General features: G+C 54.4%; 7 protein-coding genes across 7 annotated transcripts; 4 read left to right on the top strand and 3 right to left on the bottom strand.

Annotated features, from left to right (window-relative positions):
* Positions 1–137: 137 nt before the first annotated feature.
* On the bottom strand, positions 138–2,244 carry BKA78DRAFT_353216 (uncharacterized protein; the record flags this gene model as incomplete). The annotated part of the gene is made up of 3 exons (XM_066891515.1): positions 138–438; positions 2,124–2,159; positions 2,210–2,244. 3 exons carry the CDS (start codon positions 2,242–2,244, stop codon positions 138–140), a joined length of 372 nt encoding a protein of 123 aa, XP_066744840.1.
* A 222-nt stretch (positions 2,245–2,466) lies between these two features.
* Positions 2,467–4,701, bottom strand: BKA78DRAFT_353215 (uncharacterized protein; the record flags this gene model as incomplete). The annotated part of the gene is made up of 1 exon (XM_066891514.1): positions 2,467–4,701. One exon carries the CDS (start codon positions 4,699–4,701, stop codon positions 2,467–2,469), a length of 2,235 nt encoding a protein of 744 aa, XP_066744839.1.
* Positions 4,702–4,979: 278 nt separating this feature from the next.
* On the top strand, positions 4,980–8,445 carry BKA78DRAFT_296002 (uncharacterized protein; the record flags this gene model as incomplete). Its single annotated transcript, XM_066886553.1, has 2 exons — positions 4,980–5,355; positions 5,396–8,445. 2 exons carry the CDS (start codon positions 4,980–4,982, stop codon positions 8,443–8,445), a joined length of 3,426 nt encoding a protein of 1,141 aa, XP_066744838.1.
* A 464-nt stretch (positions 8,446–8,909) lies between these two features.
* BKA78DRAFT_331715 (NUDIX hydrolase domain-like protein) lies at positions 8,910–9,787 on the top strand (the record flags this gene model as incomplete). Its single annotated transcript, XM_066889908.1, has 2 exons — positions 8,910–9,144; positions 9,204–9,787. The coding sequence occupies 2 exons, from the start codon at positions 8,910–8,912 to the stop codon at positions 9,785–9,787; spliced, it is 819 nt and encodes a 272-aa protein (XP_066744837.1).
* A 1,338-nt stretch (positions 9,788–11,125) lies between these two features.
* On the bottom strand, positions 11,126–11,714 carry BKA78DRAFT_380121 (uncharacterized protein; the record flags this gene model as incomplete). Its single annotated transcript, XM_066892962.1, has 1 exon — positions 11,126–11,714. One exon carries the CDS (start codon positions 11,712–11,714, stop codon positions 11,343–11,345), a length of 372 nt encoding a protein of 123 aa, XP_066744836.1. The 3' UTR covers positions 11,126–11,342.
* A 270-nt stretch (positions 11,715–11,984) lies between these two features.
* BKA78DRAFT_353211 (uncharacterized protein) lies at positions 11,985–13,067 on the top strand (the record flags this gene model as incomplete). The annotated part of the gene is made up of 1 exon (XM_066891513.1): positions 11,985–13,067. One exon carries the CDS (start codon positions 11,985–11,987, stop codon positions 13,065–13,067), a length of 1,083 nt encoding a protein of 360 aa, XP_066744835.1.
* Positions 13,068–13,615: 548 nt separating this feature from the next.
* On the top strand, positions 13,616–19,168 carry BKA78DRAFT_353210 (uncharacterized protein; the record flags this gene model as incomplete). Its single annotated transcript, XM_066891512.1, has 2 exons — positions 13,616–15,800; positions 16,785–19,168. 2 exons carry the CDS (start codon positions 13,616–13,618, stop codon positions 19,166–19,168), a joined length of 4,569 nt encoding a protein of 1,522 aa, XP_066744834.1.
* Positions 19,169–19,543: the final 375 nt, after the last annotated feature.

Genomic DNA, 19,543 nt, shown 5'->3' with positions numbered 1-19,543 from the left:
ACTGTACCCCTGTCCTTACTGAACGCCATAAGCTCCACCACCAGCACCTCTTCTCCACACACCCGTCAGTTCGACGGGCCTTCGTCACCACTCCATCCACCCATCTCCCTCCCGCCTCGTCCCCGCCATCATCCCTTTCACATGCGCCTCTGGTGCTGGTGCTGCGCATACGCGTCGGCGCTACTACTCTGCGGCAGACCAGCCGCAACGCACGCATGGCAGTTCTCGTACGGCTGGCGCCACTCGCGCTTGATGCTCCACGCGCCGAAGCACTGGTGGTTGGGGTCGTTGCGCGCAAAGTGGCAGTACTTGATCAGCCGCCGGCACACGTGGCCGCAGTTGAAGTGGATGGCTTCGTATTGGCACATTGTTGGGAAGGTGGTCGTGGTGCCAATGTTGTTGGTGAGAGAGAGAGAGAAGTTGAGATTCCGTGCAACTCTGCGATGGGTGTTAGCGGAGTGAAGGAGTGGCGGTGGGTAGTTGATTGTGGATGTGTGGGAGGGAGGGAGTGTGCGATGCGTAGTGCCCTTGTGTCCAACAGACGGACGGGTGTTAGCCGTCACTCCTACGTACATACCGTTGTGAGCAGAATGTCAATGAATGTGTAAAACTCAACGCCAGCCGCGGCGAGTAGTGTGCAGTGGTGGCAGTGGTGGTGGCGCCTCTGTCAGCTATCAAGGGAAAGCCTTCCGTCGTCCGTCAACCGTCCGGTCCGTCAAAAGCACGTGGAGGATAGGTATAGCAAAAAGAGTAGTATGTAAGGTAGGAGCCTCGGTGAGCAGCAGGCAGCGGGAGAGCACAAGAGCGACGTTCAGGACTGATGGTCAGAGTCGAGATGTCGAAAGGTAGGACGTGTGTCTTTTCAGAAAAACGCTTGCCCTCCCTTCTTTATATCTCTCCGCCTCTCTACGTCCTGATTCTTCGCCAATTGGTGGGTCCGCCGTTAGGTTGGAGTGGGCCCTGGCTTCTTGGATGGATCCCCCATCTGCATCGGGATCGCCTAGGGGTTCTTTTCCTTTCGATTGCTCACATCATGTCGAGCGAGGTACGCACGCCATCGTCCGTGTCCTATCAGGAAAGAGGTGCAGTTACTTGGTCGAAGAAGGCCGCCGGCTGTCGACAGATGGGACCAACAGGGTCCAGAGCAGGGGTAGGGGGGCCTGCCATCGGCAAAGGGCGCCTGCGTTGAGTAGCGGGAGGAAGCGCATCCTTCCCGCCCGTCTCTTTCTGCTTGATTCGATGTCGGTAGAGTGCTGGCTCACTCGCTCGCTCAGGCCGGATGGGTCCAACGGCTACGGGCAGCACCCGGCGACACAAAAGGGAAGAGGGAACTGGGATCGCGCCGGCCGTACAGACATTTTCTTGAAGACAGACGAGGAAGGCTACCTGCCTGACTATTTAGCTGAAGAACACTGAACGCGCCTGTCCGAGCTCTTGTGGCGGTCTGTGTTTTTCTGGCGTCACCACCGCCTGTTGTGCCCGCTTCAACGTCCTGCTAGCTCAGGTCTGAGGCGTTTTGTAGTCTTTGGGTATGCTACGCATCACATATTGAGCTGTGGTCCATATGGTGTGCGACGGGAGAGCAACAGACGTAAGGCCGCGCTTTGACAACCGGCCACGACGGCAGATGAAACTGGGACGTTTGCTACTCTGCATGTGCATGCATGCATGCATCAAACCTCTGCGATGCGAGGGCCGCACCGCACCGCTGCGGCGCGGTAGCCGGTAATCTACCCGCTGGCCGGGGCAGAGGCCTCCAGAGACCCCGGATTGGCGTCGAAGCCGTGGCACCAACACTGACTCTTCACTCCGCTCAAACCGAGTGGACGGAAGCCCAAGCACCTCAGTGCTGAAGTAGACGAGTATGATGCAAGCAGACGATGACTCCAAACTCCAGAGCCACAAACACAAGGAGTGACCAATGTTTGTTCGTACAACCACGGCTTTCTTTTGGCACCGAGCGCGCTTTGGCCTTGCCAGGCGCGGCAAAGATGCATCGTGCAGCTGCACTTCGACCGTCTGGGAAATCTCTGCATGAATGCTCCTTGCAGATGGCACCGGACCGGTGGGTGGGCCGGCCCGCTCGATTGATCCTTCAAGGGTCCATCGAAGCGCTTGGTTACACATATCTGAAGGAAATTTGACGCGTGGATTTTTGACTGCGTCGGTCAGCCTGTCAGCGAGCCTTTCAATCTCGGAGACTCCTCACCAAATAATCAAAGATCGAGATTCTTGCTTCTTCATGGTGCAGGAGTTAGTCGACAGTTGACAACCCTTAGATTGCCTGTCCCACTGATGCTAGGGCGGTGCCACCATCGTGTACCGTAGTATTCGCACTGACAGACAGGTTGCGAGAAGGTGCAGGTAAATCCGATTGGTATCTCGATGCTTGCAGGTACACTGATTGTTCAACCTTCCCATTCGACGTCCCGTCCACTGTTCTACCACTCACTCCACTTGCTTCCTTCATGCTTTGCCCTTGTTGCGAGCCCGACGCAATTGCCTCTTCCTGGCAATGATGCGCGACTGCTTTGCGAGCTTCTCGTCCTTCTCTGTCTCTGCAGAGTCCTTGGTCTTTTTCGCGGCTTTGCCGTCGTCCTCGCCGTCCCTCTTTCGCTTGTTGCCGCCCTTCTTTGGAGGGCCCTTTCCACCCTTCTTTCCCTTTCCGCCCTTCTTCGACGGAGCGTCTTCCTCCTCTTCCTCCTCGTCACCCTTCTCGGCCTTCTTTTGGCTCCTCTCGTACATCTTCGCCTCGAGCTCTTTTCTGCGCTGCACGACCTGTGCATTCTCAATCGCAAACTCGACAATGAGCCTCTTCTTCCTCTCCTGAGCATCTTCCGGCGTTGGCTTCTTGCCCTTGCTGCTCTCCATGGCCTTGTAGTCGATCTCGTGGCCGTTGAGCCATCGAAGACCCATAAGAGCGTTGCGGTGAGTGTAGTACTCGATGAAACCGTAGCCTCTGCTACGACCAGCTCCAGAGTTTTCGGCGACCTTGCTACCCTGCTTGTCTTCAAAGACGATTTTGGCTTGCCTGACCACACCCTTGCCTCGCTTCTTTCTCTGCTTCTCGGCCTCCTTCTCCTCCTCGCCGTCGCGGTGAAGCTCCTCCTTGGACAAAGGCTGGCGCTTGCCTTCCTTCATGTCTTTGGAGAAGCCGACAATTGCTTGACGCGCGAGCTGCTTGAGGTCCTTGGAGGTGATGGTGCGGGGAATGTTGCGGATCGAGAGACGAGTAAGACTCATGTGTAGGGACGGGTTGCTTTCGATGAGCTTTTTGCGTTGCTTGGTGCTGTCCTCGCGCAGCTTGACCTCATTCGGTGGCAACAACTTGTACATGGGTGAATTTGATGCAATTGTTCCCTCGTTGAGCAGATACAGTCGACGCTTGTCCTTGTCGCGCTTGTAACGATGCTCGACGCCCTCTGCGGTGAGTTGCTCCGCCTTTGACCGGTCAACGGCTTGTGTAATGTTCAAGACGCGGCCGTCCATGGTGTATTTTCCGGTAGGGTCGGCGTCCTCGTTTTGGAGGACTGACTGGGCGGCCACTGGTCCAGGCTTCTCCTTGGGGCCAAGTCCGAGAGGATTTCTGGGAGCGCTCTTGAGACAGTTGATGGTGTCCTCCTCGCTGTAAAAGCAGACGAAGCCAGTGCCCTTGGGCTTTTCGGTCTCGCGGTCGATGACGATTCGCGCGTATCGGACAGGGCCAAACTGCTCGAAATGTTCCACCAAGTCTTCATCCACGCATGTAAATGGCAAGTTTCGAACGAAAAGGGTGGTCGCGTTGTAGTCGCGTTTCGGTCGTGGCGCCTCCTCCTCGTCTTCCATCTCCTCGTCCTCATCTTCTTCTTCCTCGTTGTCAACGTTGTCCGAGTCTTCGTCTTCGTCCTCTTCCGCGTCTGAAATATCCTCCAACTCCTCGCCATCTGATTCAGCCCCGGCATCCTCAGCAGCAGCGCCCTCTTCTTTTTGTGCATCTTGTTGAACCTTTTGCCAAGTCCCCTTGTCCACAGCCCAATCCACTGCCAATGTTCTGTCGTCAACCTCCTTTCCGTTGATGGCCTCCAAGGCCTTTTCGGCATTCTTCCTTCCGCGCAAAGTCACAAAGCCATATCCAGCAAGCATGCCATTCGGTTTCTTGGGAAGGGTAGCATTCTTGATTTTTCCATAGCTCATGAATAGCTTAGACAAGTCCTCCTCCTTCTTGATACTCCATGGCAAATTGCGAACAATGAGCTTGCTCCCACTCTGCAACGGCTCCTGCGCATGCTTCTTGGCTTCTTTGGGAGCGGCTGCTCCAGACTGCGGATCACGGTGACGGTGCTCGGCGCTCTCGACGCGAATCTTGCGACCTTCGAGCTCCGATCCGTTGAACTCGCCAATGGCGCGCTGAGCGTCCTCGGCGTCGGCAAACGTGACGAAACCATAGCCCTTGCATTCTTTTGTTTCCTTGTCGAGAACCGCGACGGCGTGCTTGATAGGGTACGATTGTGAAAAGTGTTCCGTGAGGCTTTCTGTGGTTACGGTAGCAGGCAGGCCGCGAACGAAGATTTGGCGGCTCTGTTTGGAGGCGCTGGTCTCGTCGGCCGGTTTCTGGTCCGTCGGGGCGGCGTCTGGGAGAATTTCGTTGGACAACTCGGCTGCGGCGGCAGCGATGGCCTTGCCATCCTCGGAGAGACGTTGCTTCTTGCGATGAGGGCCCATGACGGCGTGTGGTGTCTTGAGAAGTGAGAAAGGTGCGAGACCAAAAAAGTTACGAGGGGAATTTTTGCCGCTGGTCGCCGCCTACAAGAGATCCGAGCGTCATCACGACAAGACCTCCGCGACTCCAGTCATCGACCCAACGTCACAATCTCTTCTCTCCACGACATTCAACGCTTAGCAGGTTCTCGAACATCACCACGCTCGCCCGAAGCTATTACGACTGAGCAAACACGTCCGCTCAGTCGACTCGAATCCACAGTCTTTTTCGCGAAATTTTTATGCAACCAGCGCCCTCCAACGTCTCTCCAAACGTGCCCGCCCCCGCGACCGAAACCCAGACCGAATTCGCCTCGTCCCAACATGGACTCGAAGCGTCAGACCAGCAGCCCCACCCGCAGCATCCTCGCGATGCCGCGGAAGGCCAGGTCGGCGCATGCGCTGTCCCGAATGGAGCTGCCAACGTTGACGCGCTCGAAAGCACTTCAGTGAAGCGCGGTCCGCGCACGCCACGCCCGCCGCGCAACCGAATTGACGAGTACGAAAACGCCCTGTCGTCGACGCTACAGAGACATGCTTCTGGACCTCTCTTTGAAGTTGTCAAGACGTCCCCCAAGTCTGGCAATAGGAACTGCGCAATTGAAAAGCTCCCCAACGGTAAGGACATTCGCGACAAGTGGTGACGCGAGGCTGACAGTACTAGAAATTCTGACACATGCCATCTCTCACCTATCCCCCAACGACCTTTCCGCAGTGTCGCTCGTATGCCATCGTTGCCACGACTTGGTCACAACTCCCCACGCGTGGCGGACCGCGTTTGCGCGCTATTTCCTCGGAGCTCAGTCGCTCATTGAGACTGCGGACGCAACGGCCGACGACCATGATGACTTGCGCACCGAGCGCCGCGCATTTGCGAGACTGACAGCTCTGGCATCATGGCGGAGTGAATACATTCTAAGGACTCGTCTGTTGCGGTCGCTTGGGCGTGGAAAGCCCATGGCTTTGCCCGCTTCTCAAAATTCCCGCGCTGCCGCCCCACAGGCTATTACCATGTACGATTCAACCCTCTATTCAATCGTCAACCATATCCACGCCGACTGGGGCACCGGTATCAACCAACGCAAAGCAGCATTTGTCCATGCTGCCGACGACCTGGGCTTATCCTCGATGAGCGATCCACTTGTCGCAAAGGTGACTAAATGGGGCGCGATGGATGTGCCCTTGTTTGCGCAGTTCTACGACCTTTATCGTGGAGAGTCCATGTGGGGATTGGGTTCTGGCGATATGGTCGGCAATCCCAACGTCATGGACGTCAGCCAGCCTCATGGTGCGGTGCTCGGCCAAGGTCTGCCAGGTGGCTCCATTCACTACCGATCAACCAAGGAGATGCGCGGTCGTTGGCTCCCGCTGCCCATGGAACTGGATGCTCCTGAAATGGGTATTCCGCGGCTGGTCACTGTTCTTGAGTCCATGAGCTCTGTATGGATTGCCAAGTCTTCAGCAATTCCTTCTATGACCGATGGCTTGATTGGGATTCTCGGGGGATCATCATCTGGAGTCATCAGCGCTTATAGCTTGGGCACCGATGACCCTTTGAAAGAACCGCATTTTGGACGTGGAGAAGTCACTGCGCGTTGGGTTGTCAGCCCCGGTGTGCCCATCATTGCGATTTCAGTCGACGAATCCTACTCGGCCAAGCGGCAAGCTCAAGGCCGCATTTGGTGCATTGCTCTCAACGCCTTGGGCGAAATCTTTTACCTGACCAGATTTCCAAAGAGATTACACGTAGCTCGCGGCACGAAGCTTGATGAGGTCACCTTGGAGCGCATGGCATGGACTACTGGTCGCACTGTCTTTTGGAATCTTGCAGAGCCCAGCAGACGCATCGCTCGACCAAATCCTTACCGAGATACTCAAAGAGTGGATCCAAGCTACTCGCCTCGTTCCTCTTGGGATGGCATGTGTCTTGACGAGCGGCAAATCAAGGCCGAGACTCAGGAGGTTGAAACCTACTTGCGCCGAAAGCCAAAGGATTACCGTCAAGATTGTCTAGGTTGGGACATGAGGAGAAGGCTTGAAGTGGACTTTGCAGGCGATGACGGCAATGACGCGGGAGAAGCCATCGTCGTGTTTGATTGTGGGCTCGACGAAGACTCTCAGGCCTCTGCAAAGCGATACACACGGCTCAAGGTTCCAAAGAATCAAGGGCTGGCTGTTCCACGAAAGGTCCATGTCCCAGAGACGACTAGCTCAATCTTTGGGGGCAGTCCTACACCGAGCCCGCGCCAAGTGTCGCAACAGTCTTCTGGGTCTGCTTCGCCTGAACGAACTGCCTTTGTCGAAGAATGGCGCACATCGACCCTGGTCTTCACTGGCGCCAAGAACGTTGAAATTACGGCGACCACGCTGGATATTTCTACCTACGCAACAATAACCCTTTCCGAGGACCCCATCTTTGGGTTTTCGGGTTCGTCGACTGCATCTTCACCATTTGCATCGCCGCTATCAGACATCAGTCAGCCAGCGTCTCCCGCTGACATTCCGGGACAGCGAGCTCGCTTTGTGGCTGCAGGTACCAAGAGCGGAAGCGTTTTTGTTTGGGATATGCGTGCGCCAGTGGGACCCTCGGCCGGACTACCCAACAGCATCGAACCTATCCGCGTCATCTACACCGATTCGCCGGAAATTTCATGCCTTGGAATGACTTCGCTGTATCTCGTTCACGGCGGCAGTGACGGCCTCGTCCAAGCATGGGATCCGCTGGCGTCTAGCATGTCTCCAATCAGGACACTCAACTCTCGCTTTTCGTCTCGCGCTCGGCGTGTCTTGGCGCAGGCTCAGGCTTCGAGGGAAGGAGTAGGCATCAACATGTTTGCTGCCGGGGCGATCTGCCTCGATCCTGATCCGACCGTCTTGCGCGGCGTGGTCTCGCTTGGGACGCATCTCCGCTGTTGGAGCTACAGTTCCAACGCAGCCGACGCATATAAAAGCAGCAAGCGAAAGCTCAGACATCACGAGCGCGGCCACAACGGAGGTGGCGATCGCTTTTCGACTTCGGGCCGCACAAAGATGAAGGATTACATTGCACATGAGCAATCTGAGATGGAGCGCGACGAGATTCAGCGGCAGCGCGAAGCCGAACGCCTCGCCGGCCGCTTTGGGGTTGACCTCATCGATGACGAAGAGCAAGCTCTTGCATATGCAGCTCTTCTGTCGGAGGAGAGTTTAGCAAACGAAGAAGCCAAGAGAAAGCAGAGCGAGGCAAGCAGCTTGAGCGCCAGCACAGCATCATCTGCCACTCCAACAATCACGCCTTCGAGCAGTCCACCAATGGCAAATGAAGATGTGGATGATGACTTGGCCGAGGCGATTCGACTTAGTCTGTTGGAGTCTGGCGACCAATCGTCGAACTTTGCAGAGTCCAACAACGCTGACCTGGACGCGTTTGACGTGCCCATTAGAGTCACCAAGACTCGCAAGGCATCGCCGCAGGCTGGATCGTCGAAGCGTCGCTCCCCTACCCCAGAGGACAATCAAGCAAAGGCGGGATCCAGTCGCGATCAGGAGGCGGAAGACTTGGAGTTTGCATTGCAGCTGAGCATGGCGGAAGAGCAGAGCAGGAAGCGAGATGGAGCTGGTGAAAACGATGGAGGGGTGGCACTTTGGGATCAAGAGGAAAGAGAGGTTGACGAGTTTCCAGCTCTGGCGCCTGTCAAGGGGGCAAAGGGGAAGAAGAGGGCATGGTGATGACAACATTTCACTCGTAGAGATACCTCGGCTTGTGCTCGCATAGCTGGCTCGGGTTTCGCGAGGCGTCCGATTTTGCTGGAATGATCTCTGCAGGGACTCGTCGGACACCGAGTCGAGCGCGTGGGCCTGTGTTTCCTTCGTACAGAGACAGTAATAGAGACGAATAATAATGGTCTACACAGCATACAAGAAATGTGTGATGGGCACCAAAAGGCTTGTCTCGTTGAAGCATGGCAGCAGCGGCTTGGCGTTTTCCAGGAACAGGGCCGCGCCTATCGTTGCCGCCTTTGGACCCTGGCCCGCCGCCGACTGCGACTCAACGCCATCGCCCTCGACAACAATTGTAAATCCCCCGACGACGGATTGAGTGCGCTTCCACCAGATAAATCCGCCCTCGATCCATCCGCTCCTTTTACCGTCCACACTCCTTCGTATCAGAGTCCCTATCACCACTCGCCAACATGAGCACCACGACCACGACCACGACGACCGCCCCCGCCATCACCGCCGACAACATCCTCCGCCTCTTTGCCGGCGACGTCGACACCAATGTCATTGGCCAGGCTCGTCAGAATGGCGGCACCACCGATGCCGACCTGGCGGGCTACGACGAGGAGCAGATTCGCCTGATGGACGAGGTCTGCATCGTGCTGGACGAGAACGACGTGCCCATCGGCAGCGCAAGCAAGAAAGTTTGTACGTCACATCCACTCCCTCCCCTCCCTCCTCCCACCACTAACGCTCCCTCTCCTCAGGCCACCTCATGGAAAACATCAACAAAGGCCTGCTCCACCGCGCCTTCAGCGTCTTCCTCTTCGACGCGCAAAACCGCCTCCTCCTGCAACAGCGCGCCAGCGAAAAAATCACCTTCCCCGACATGTGGACCAACACGTGCTGCTCGCACCCGCTGGGCGTGCCCACCGAGACGGGCGCCGACCTGCCCTCGTCCGTCGCCGGCGCCAAGCGCGCCGCCACGCGCAAGCTGGGCCACGAACTCGGCATCCCCGCGCCGCAGGTGCCGCCTGAGCACTTCAAGTTCCTCACGCGCATCCACTACCTCGCTCCCTCCGATGGCAAGTGGGGCGAGCACGAGATTGACTATATCCTGTTTTCGAAGCCGAAGGAGGGTGTGACGTTGGACCCCAGTCCGAATGAGGTCAGGGATACGCGGTGGGTGACGAAGGAGGAGTTGAGGGACATGTTTGGCCAGCCCGGCTTGAAGTTTACCCCGTGGTTTAAGCTTATTTGTGAGAATATGCTGTTTGCCTGGTGGGACAAGCTGGAGAAGGAGGGCGATGTCGTTGCGTTTGAGGAGGAGCAGCATATTCGCCGGATGTGAGGACGATCCAGGTTGATGGAGGGGTTCTTTTGGCAAGAAAATGAGACGTAAAAATTGGGCGGAGGTAATGGAAAGGAGGGAAGAGACTGCGGTCGTTATACCCAGTACCGCTTGCGCAAGCACTGCACTACATGTGAGGACGTTGGGCTTGTTCTATTCACGCTGTATTCATTCAACACACATCTTTGTTTTTTGGCATCCTGTACGCTTTTGCTTGTTGACGGCAGACAGACATATGCATAATTGCATTGCACTGCAGCATTTGCATTCAGATGTTCAGATTTGACCCGACATCGGATGAGTGGGCGGGTGGTGTCATGTGGGATGAGGTGGGCTCAGACGGCAGATGGAGGCGCGAAAGCCAGTGCTCTGTGAGTTGCGCTTGCTGGTCGTGCGGTTTGGGTAAGTGGGAACAGGTAGGCAGCACGCATGGGAGGTTTTGTTGGTGTTGCCAGGTTTTTGCTCTTCTCTCGTCTTTCTCGCACTCGTCATGTTTCTCTGACTTCAGTATCACCTCTGTGGTGCAGCAGCAGGAACAGCGTTGATGAAGCATTGGCCCAAAGGCGCGCGTTGGGAACAACGAAAGTGGAAGGCGTAGTAGTGGGCATCTCGCACGGAACTTTTGTTGCTGCCACAAAAAGCTTTCTTCTCTCTGTTTCTCTTTTCTCACACTTCACGTTTAGCAGCATTAGCACGGCAGCGCTCATCGAAAATGGTGCAAACTCAGAAGCACCGAAGACCTATGAGCACACTTGACGTCGACCTGTGCTGCTCAACAAAGACGTCCGACGCCCTTTGACTGCTTGGAGTCACGTCGCCGGATCGGGGTCGACAAAGCGCGGCGCGTAGCGAGATGATCGCTTGAATGAGAATGACAAGAAACAAAGAGCATTTGGTAAGTTGGAATTGTCTTAAACGAAAGATGGCGGCTGACCTCCTGGTTGGGTTGTCCCCTACGCTTCGTTGGAATTTGGACCGTTTTTCAACATAAGTCCAGGACGCTGAATCAATCGACATGACATCGACAGCGGGAGCTCAGGCCCACTTGAAAAGGGAGTACCAGAATCCGGGACCCGCTACTGATCCAGACGATGATCTGCTTCTTCGCGCTATATTCAGCGTCACAGAGGCTGTAAACCAGGGGACTCAGAATCGAGCATTCGGCCTCTACAGAATCGACGGGTGTATGGACATCCAAACTCGAAACGGAGTTGGACCCACACGGAACAGAAGACCCCTTGTACCCGAAAGACCGCTTTTGCTACCGTGGAAGTTCGGTGGCCGGATTCTGCTCGTACACGTTCACTTGGAAGATAGTGAAGATGGATCAGGGCAGCAGACAAAGCTCGACCTTTACAGCTTCCATCGCGAAGATATGTCCAATGAAGACAAAAGAAACGTTGAAGATGCCGTCGAAAAATTTTTGGTCGATTTGGGCTGGTTTGGTGCCGATCCACGCCCAGGCATCGATCCACAGTGGTATTACGCGCTTCTAAACGACCAAACTGTCCAACGCTTGATGGTAATCTTTTCGGCATGGGCGTTGGCACTGGACTTAGACCTTGCCTCTGCCCCAGAGAAGATCTCGAAGAAGGATCGAGATTACGCCAGTTCCGTGATCCAGGATGCCGCGAATGGAACCGCGGCCCCACCAGACCTGCTCGCCATTCTTTTCAAATGTAGAGTCGTATCCAATCGATTCAGTAAAAAGTGGCAGTCGTCGTTTGCCAACACTGTGGACTTGAGAGACGACAACGCTTTCAACGCTCATTGGACGAGCGCTGAGTCGGCGAGTAATCAAGTTGCGCAAAACGGCAATGGGGGTCCACCTGTTCCGATCGGCACTCAGGGCGGCACAAATCAGGATGGCACTACTCCGAACAATCAGCAGATCCAGTCTTGTAAAGGGTGCAACGTGGCCGACCATTGCCCTGGAGCGTCCGGTGCGGATCGAGTGTGCATCGATTGCAAAATGCCGGATCACTGCGCAACGGGCTGTTCATGTTGCCCCATCACTAGCCACTGTATCCCGAATATCACGAACGAGGCTGTTCAGGGGCTATCCTACCACAAGAGCATACACGCCTTCAGACCACGCATGCTTGGGGCCAAGAGGACGGTCCATGAGGCAAACCCTGACGCATCAACCCAATTTATTATCAAATGTAAGAGGTTGCTCTGTCACAACAGAGCCATCATGGCAATTACAGCAGTCACAGAGGCCATAAGCCTCAACGGGAGAGGCAAGATATTTAGCCTGTATTCATCGCAGGTGTACGACAATGCTGTTCAATTGGCGGGCAGTCTAAGGCCTCTTGACCCTCTGGACGACAGCAACTATCGTTTCGAGGTAGTTTGCCAACGCTGCGATCTCATTTTTCCAATGTTTCAGTCAAGCGGTGACCACGGCCATATCTGGCTCGCCGTTGTCAAGAATTGCACACATGACAACAAAGAAGATTACGAAGTTGACGTCTACGATAGCAGCTTTCGCGGTCAAACAGTCACTGAATGGACCCAAGACCACGTCAAAAAATTCATTAGGGAGGCTCGGTGGTGGAGCAGAGACCCTAGTGAACAAATCCCAGATGGCCGCTGGAACGTCCGACCTGCCGCCCAACAAGGGGACGATTGGAGTTGCGGCTTCCACACAGTTCTCAATGCATGGGCGGTCGCGCTCGGCCTGGAATTGAACATGACGCCGTATCTTCGCCGCAAGGACTACGCCATCGAAGCAATCACGCACGCAAGCTGGGGAGAAATCGATTGCAAGACGATCTGCCAGCTCCTCCATCTCCTCGACTGGGTTAAACCGGGTAATGTGCCGGCTCACGACCGACAGTTTGGACTTACAAAACGGTTCGGCGTGGACATCGCGTTGATTGGACACCACGAGAACATGTGGCGCCGGGACAGAGATGGCATTGACAACAGCCCGCAATACCAGGACGATTTCAACGATTGCACAGGTTGCCTAGTCCAATCGCACTGCCTGGGCGCCGATGGCAATCCCCTGACCTACCTTCCTGCCTTGCACGTCGTGGACGCAGATTTGCCAAGCAACCTTTCGGATCTTCTGCACAGAATCGATAGTTCTAGCAAGAAGACTTCTTCGAAGAGGAAGAGAACCTACGGTGTCGATGAAACTTATCTCAGGCAAATGCAGAAGAGGTTCCTAGGTCGCGAGATGCGGCAGCGCACCTCAATGCATCGCAGCGCGAAGAGGCTTTTGGAGCAGGAGACGAAATCTTTGAGAAGGAGTAAGAGGAGGAGGGTTTGAGTGATTCGCCGCAAATTACAGCCTCCCCCGACTTCTCTTGAGTCTGAAGGGCTGAGTGAGGGTGCGGCATGTGCAGTATTTGCGTGGACCACTGGCGTGGAGTGCAATCATTACTCTTGTAACTTGCGGCAACTTGTTTGCATTGCAACACCTTGATTTTTCTTTCACCCAAAATGAATGGCTGATACTCTCGCTTCTCACCGTGGATTTGCCAAGACGGGTGCCACATGGGGAGGGGGAGCTTGTGAGGAATGAACCACCTCTCGCCGAACCAGCCGCCCATTCACTTGGCCTCGAATTGCATCAGTTGACAAAAGAGGTCTTTCAGGACAATCGCCAACTCGCCGGATTGGGTCAACAAAGATGTCCGTGAGACGGTATGAGCGAAGAGGGACAAAGAAGCAGCAATGTTTGAAATCTACCTTAAACGAGACACGCTCTGAACTTGTTCTTGATTTCTTTCCCATCTTCAATCTTTGAGACGGTCTCTTGGATTCACAACATCAAAAGTATTCGAGACACAACGCTGTCTTCCAAAATCGCCAAGGATGGCGAATCCAGCCCCCCTGCCCGCTGAAGAACAATATCTGAGGCAACCTTGGCTGCCAAATGGCCCGCCTCATGTCACGGACTCGGTGGCCCACCGTGATCTCGCCATTGCCATTCTTAGCGTCACTGAAGCTGTCAGCCGATGCTCCCGCAACAACACGCAATTTGCTCTTTACCATATCAACAATTACGAGAAACACGGAACAGCCCCTGAGGAGATTATTCGGAGGAGGAAGGACGTGTTGATTCCATGGACAAGAGAAGTCAAAGACAAGGACACTAAGGCCAAAGACACGGATGCTGGAGGCAAGGCTAAGAATACGAAATCCAAAAAAGGCACTGCTCCCGAGTCGACTCATAAAGAGTATGTACTTGTCCACGCTCGATTTACGGACGATCAAAAGAACGACAAGAGTGCTTCAAAATCCTCGGGACCGCGCGTGAAAATCACGTATTACAATCTTCTGGCAAGGATTCCTGTTCCCAAGCAAAGAGAGATCACCCAGGATGAAGTCGTGGGCTTCTTGGACAATGGACACTGGTTCGACTCCAACCAGGTCCCTGAAATAGAGCACACTTGGGAAAAAAGTAAGACGGAGAGGGGGGACCAACGCTTCATGGTCGTCTACATGGCCACCGCGCTCGCCCTGGGTCTTGTGCCAAAGACCAATCCCCCACCAAACTGGAATGACGAAGCCAGAGATTACGCCCACGCCGTAATCCAACGCAATTCGCAAGGGCAGGGAACGCCGAAAATTGCGCTTGCCATGCTGAAGAAGCTCGACCTCGTGACCGATGCATGGGACGACCAGTTCGGCCTAGACTTGTTCGACAACACTGTGGACGTGGCGACAGATTTCGAATCGGTCTGGAGCCATGCGATACAATCTCCAAATCCAACAACTCAGCAGCCGCAGCAACAGCAACAGCAACAGCAACAGCAACAGCAGCAGCAACAGCAGCAACCCAACTGTTCCAATTGCGACGTTGCCAACCACTGTCAGGGTCCGCATGCGCAAGGCCAGAAATGCGGCAACTGTCCTGTTCCGGGTCACTGCTGCGATAAGTGTACGGTCCTTGAACACTGCATCCCGGATGATCTGCCGAACGCTACGACAGGAGAGCAGTATAATTGGAGTATCCACGCTTTCAGGCCAGCTCTTGGAACTGTTTGGCCGCCCAACAAATTCCAGGATAGTAGTCAACTACGCCAGTGGTTCTCGATTTCATGTGAAGCGCATCTTGCCGATGACGAGGTGATCAGAGCTATCGCCGCGGTCACGGAGGCGATCAGTCTCAACGGGAGAGGCAAGCAATTCAGCCTGTACAGCCAACAGCAGGTTTCCAACGCCCGCTTGGAGCTGGATATAAATGATTCTCAGGTCCAGAATCACCCGTATCTTTTCCACATCGTTCGTCCAATGAATGAGCTCATTTTTCCCGTCGTTATTAGTGCAGACGAATTGAAAGCTGTAGCGGCGGGCAGTGAGGCCAGTCTGCCGAGAGGTGGATTCAATCCAGGGAACGGACACATCGTCCTGGCCCATATAAGGCACGATGCTTTGGAGAACAATTTCTCCGTCGATATTTGGGACTCGGCACCATTCTTTCTGAGGAATTTCAGAGCCAGAGATGACACTGAGGGTTTGATTTCGCAGTTTATCGAACACACCGGGTGGTGGAACAATGGCCATTTACCCGGAGGAAATTGGACTTGGATAGGCGACGATGATGACCCAAGACAACCTGCTCAACAAACCGGCGGTCCAGTCTGTGGAATCCACACCGTCCTGAACGGGTGGGCATTAGCGCTCGGCTTCACCCCAAACCCAAATCCCAAGCTGCGTCTCCTCCACCGAGCCGCCGAGATCATTACACACGCCTCCTACGGCAAGGTCGACTGCGAGACCATCTGCCAGTTCCTGCACTTCATCGACTGGGTGCAGCCAAACGGTCAGCTGGCCCCTGACCGCATCTTCAAGGAGACGTGCGACTTCTCGGTAATGGACATCCTCAATGACCACGTCCAACACCAGTGGGTTGCCACAGAATGGCCCAGTGCTTTGTTTATTTTCGCTGATAAAGCCTATGACGCGGGCCGGACATGTGTCAAGTGCAAAAATCCGCTGCATTGTCCTGCTCCCGATGCAGGCACCCAGACACTGCAACGAATGGATCCGAGCAGTAAGAGGCGACGTAGGAGAGGCGAGCCTATGGTGCGGCGGAGCAAGAGGAGAAGGACTTCGACTTGAAGTCTTGGATTGTAATACCCCTTTCTTTCCTAATACAGTCAGATTCTCGCAGCGTTTATTGTTTTGGCAATGATTTTCAACTTCGTCTGAACTTTTGGTCGCTGTTCTTCTCTTGATGCATTGCGCGTCACAGATGTCTTGTAAGCCCTGACTGGGGAGAGCACCCAGTAAAGGCGCCTTTTCCTGTAAAAGGGGCATGGATTCAGGAGCTCTCAGCCAGTCTAGATCCCAAACATTGACTGCTCAGCATAATCACGAGAACAACAACAGATGCATCAAGCAGTCTTCAGCCCAATCCACGCGTGCTCTTCGCCTCGACATGTGCGGAAACAAAGATTGGATCCAGTCGCCTCGCCGGATTGGGGTCGACAAAGAGTCCTCGCTGGAAATTCGACAGCATTGGCTTCAGCGTGCTCGGAAACAAAGCTGTACTTTAACCACCCGTCTCGACTCGCCGCATTGGGATTTTCAAAGAGTGTGCGGCAGGTACAAAGGTCTTGAATATGTCCTGCATATATTATGAGAGCCGTGAACAGGTAAGTATCCGATTCCGTTTCACTCCCTTTTCATTCCTTTTGTTCGAAGCCACAAACCCATCCTGCAGGCTCATCAACGCCAAAAGTCTCACAAACCATGGCCAATGCCGGTGCATACTTGAGAACACAATGTCCGCATCGTTTTTATTTTCCTATTACAGAAAATGAGCATAGAAAGCTCATCGTTGAAGCTGTACTCAGTTCTTCCGAAGCAATCACTAGTAGTCACAGGACGAATCAAGAGTTTGCCCTCTATCATCTCGACAAATGGGAGAACGAGAACCTCCGGCCTGACAGATTTACGGGACTTGATCCAGATAATCGAATCCTCAGGACCAAAAAAGACATCTTGCTTCCATGGGCTAACAAATTCTATAAAGACGATGCACTGTCTGACAACGAAGAACCACAACTTACCCTTGTCCATGGCCGCATCGATGCCACTACAAACACGATAAACATAGACCACTACATTTTTGGAAGTGTCCCTCTCACTCAAGGAAAAGAAGACAAACTCAAAGGTCAAGTCAGGTCATTCCTGGAAGGACACTGGATCTCCTTTGTCGAAAGCGGCACTTTCAACTGCAGCTACACCTTTAAGCACGTCAGAAAGAACAGTGAGAGAATTCGTCAGTACTTGGTTGCTGGCATCGCGTTCACGCTCGCTTTGGGCCTTCAACTCACACTCAACGACTTCAGATGCACCAAAACGGACATGCAATACGCAGACCATGTCCTCATGGATGTCAGCAATGGAACGGGATCGGCAAAGCTGATACGCGCTCTGGTCACCAAAATCAATCTTACAAACGATCCCTGGGACGCCAATTGGATAGGACCTTTCGGGACTACCATGGACTTCGGAACTCACATTGTCTTCGATGCACACTGGCAAACTGTTGCAAGAAACTGCTCTGGATGCGAAGTCACCAATCACTGTCCCGGAGGATCTGGCACGGGTATTTTTGGTGCTAGTCAGACGTGCTCTAGATGTACTCTTGTCGGCCACTGTTCGAATTGCGCAGTCTGTCCTGTTGCCAGTCATTGTGTTCCAGACATCACCCACGAGGCGAAAAGGGGCGACCTTTACTACGAAAGCTTCCAGGCATTCAATTCAGAATTACAGCCGGCAATGCAAATAGCTAGCACCCATCGCAATCGCCAGACAACTCGCTATGAGCTTCCTTGGGGCGCAATGCTCCACGACTATCACGTCATCCTGGCGATTGCTGCCGTCACAGAAGCCATCAGCCTCAACGGTCGGGGCACGCAGTTTGGTCTATACAGCCAGAGTGTGTTTGACAACGCTGCCATCAGGGTTGCACAATCTAACATGGCTTTCGGCCAAAGACCCCCGATCTACGATGCGAGGAACCGCCTATTCGACGTTGCGCGTCAGCGTCGAGACCTTCTTCTGCCAGTCTTCCGCAGTAACCACATTTCTCTGGCTGTTGTGAGCAATGATGGAGATCGAACCTTCAAATTGGACGCGTACGACAGCTTGAACGTTCATGGTAACATCCGAGTGACACATGATAACACGAGGAGGTCTATTCAATCCATGCGTTGGTGGACGAATGACAACCAGAACAATGTTCCACCAGGTACAAGAACGAAACGGGTGTCCACGAGGCAAAGCGACAATTGGCCGTGTGGCCTCTTCACCGTTCTCAACGCGTGGTCAATCGCCCTCGACCTGCCTCTAAACCACAGTATAATCCCAGAACACGAGCCAGACCGGAGCAGAATGCACGACGTCATGGAAGCTATCGTCCATGCCGTCCACGGCGCCATCGACTGCCGCACCATCAGCCAGCTGCTGCACTCGATCCAGTGGGTCCAGCCCGGGAGCGTGGTGCCTCGGGACCGCCAGTTCAAACGCACCATGTTCTTGCCGTCCATCGAGCATTTGGATGAGCACCATGCCACGGTTTGGGCAAGAGAAAAGGCCAGAGAGGCGGGCAACCCGGTTCCCGACGATCTTTACGACGACTGCTTGAATTGCAGGGTCCCGTACCACTGTAAAGACCAGAACAGACGGCCGATCCCGTTCAATGTTGGTGCCCGGGCTCGTCGTGTGCGTCCCAACACGCAGGGTGCCAATTTTCCTGGACGAGCCAACCCGCCGCCATTCCTTGGTCCAGATGGCCCAGGAGCTGCGAATGCCGCAGCAGTTCCAGATGCTCCTGCACCTGCAAATACTACAGCAGCTCCAGCTGCCCCAGCGGCCACGAATACCACAGGTGCCAATCAGCCAGGGACTGCCAACAACCCAATCACCATCGGCGGCTCCAATCAAACAGGGTCTGCTGCCAGCAATACTGGCCCTGCACCTGCAAATGCCCAAGCAGCTCCAGCTGCCCCAGCTGCCCTAGCGGCCACTAATGCTACTGGAGCCAGTCAGCCAGGGACTGCCAACAACCCAACCAATGGTCCTATCACTCGCTCCAAACGAGCAAGACTTCGTGCCCCTACCCCATCTCCGAGACGGAACAACAATGCCCCAGCAGCAACAAATACTATAGCAGCTCCAGCAGCTTCAGCGGCCCCGGCAGCCACGAATGCTACAGGAGCCAATCAGCCAGGTACAGCCAACAACCCAATCACCATTGATGGCTCCAATCAACCAGCGTCTTCTGCCAACAACCCAACCAATGCCACTCGCCCCAGACGACAAAGATCAGCAAGACTTCGTGCCCTTACTCCACCTCCGCTACCCCCTGCCTCATCGTCTGAGTCGGAGGAATCGGCCGAGGGGGGCTAAGAGAGGGGACGTGAGAAGTGTGCGTGGAGCCGATTTTATCTGTTGCTACCGAATTCGGTGATTTTGTTTCCATTGTCTGTTGTCGATACTTTGCCTTTTCTTGTAGTCTTTTTCTGGACTCTTGTTCTTCTCAAGTACTGGTGATTTGATGCCGTATATACAGACCCCGACAATGAGCAAAGCGAGTCATATAACCAAATCACTCGCGCGTGTTCGCCTTCCGTTTTGCTTCGCTGGTGCCTGCTATCGTTGTGCAAAAGTGGCAAAGAGATAAGCACGGAGCGATAAGTGAAAGAAAAGGAGGTAAGCGAAGAAAGACACCGAAGAAGGCAAAAGTGAGTCACAGCAAAACACTTACGACGGAGAAACAAGATC

Source organism: Phyllosticta capitalensis (assembly GCF_038381095.1).
Source record: "Phyllosticta capitalensis strain CBS 128856 chromosome Unknown BKA78scaffold_5, whole genome shotgun sequence".
Lineage (NCBI taxonomy): Eukaryota > Fungi > Ascomycota > Dothideomycetes > Botryosphaeriales > Phyllostictaceae > Phyllosticta > Phyllosticta capitalensis.
Note: the sequence above shows the minus strand (reverse complement) of the source record. Positions and strands in the feature narration are given on the sequence as shown.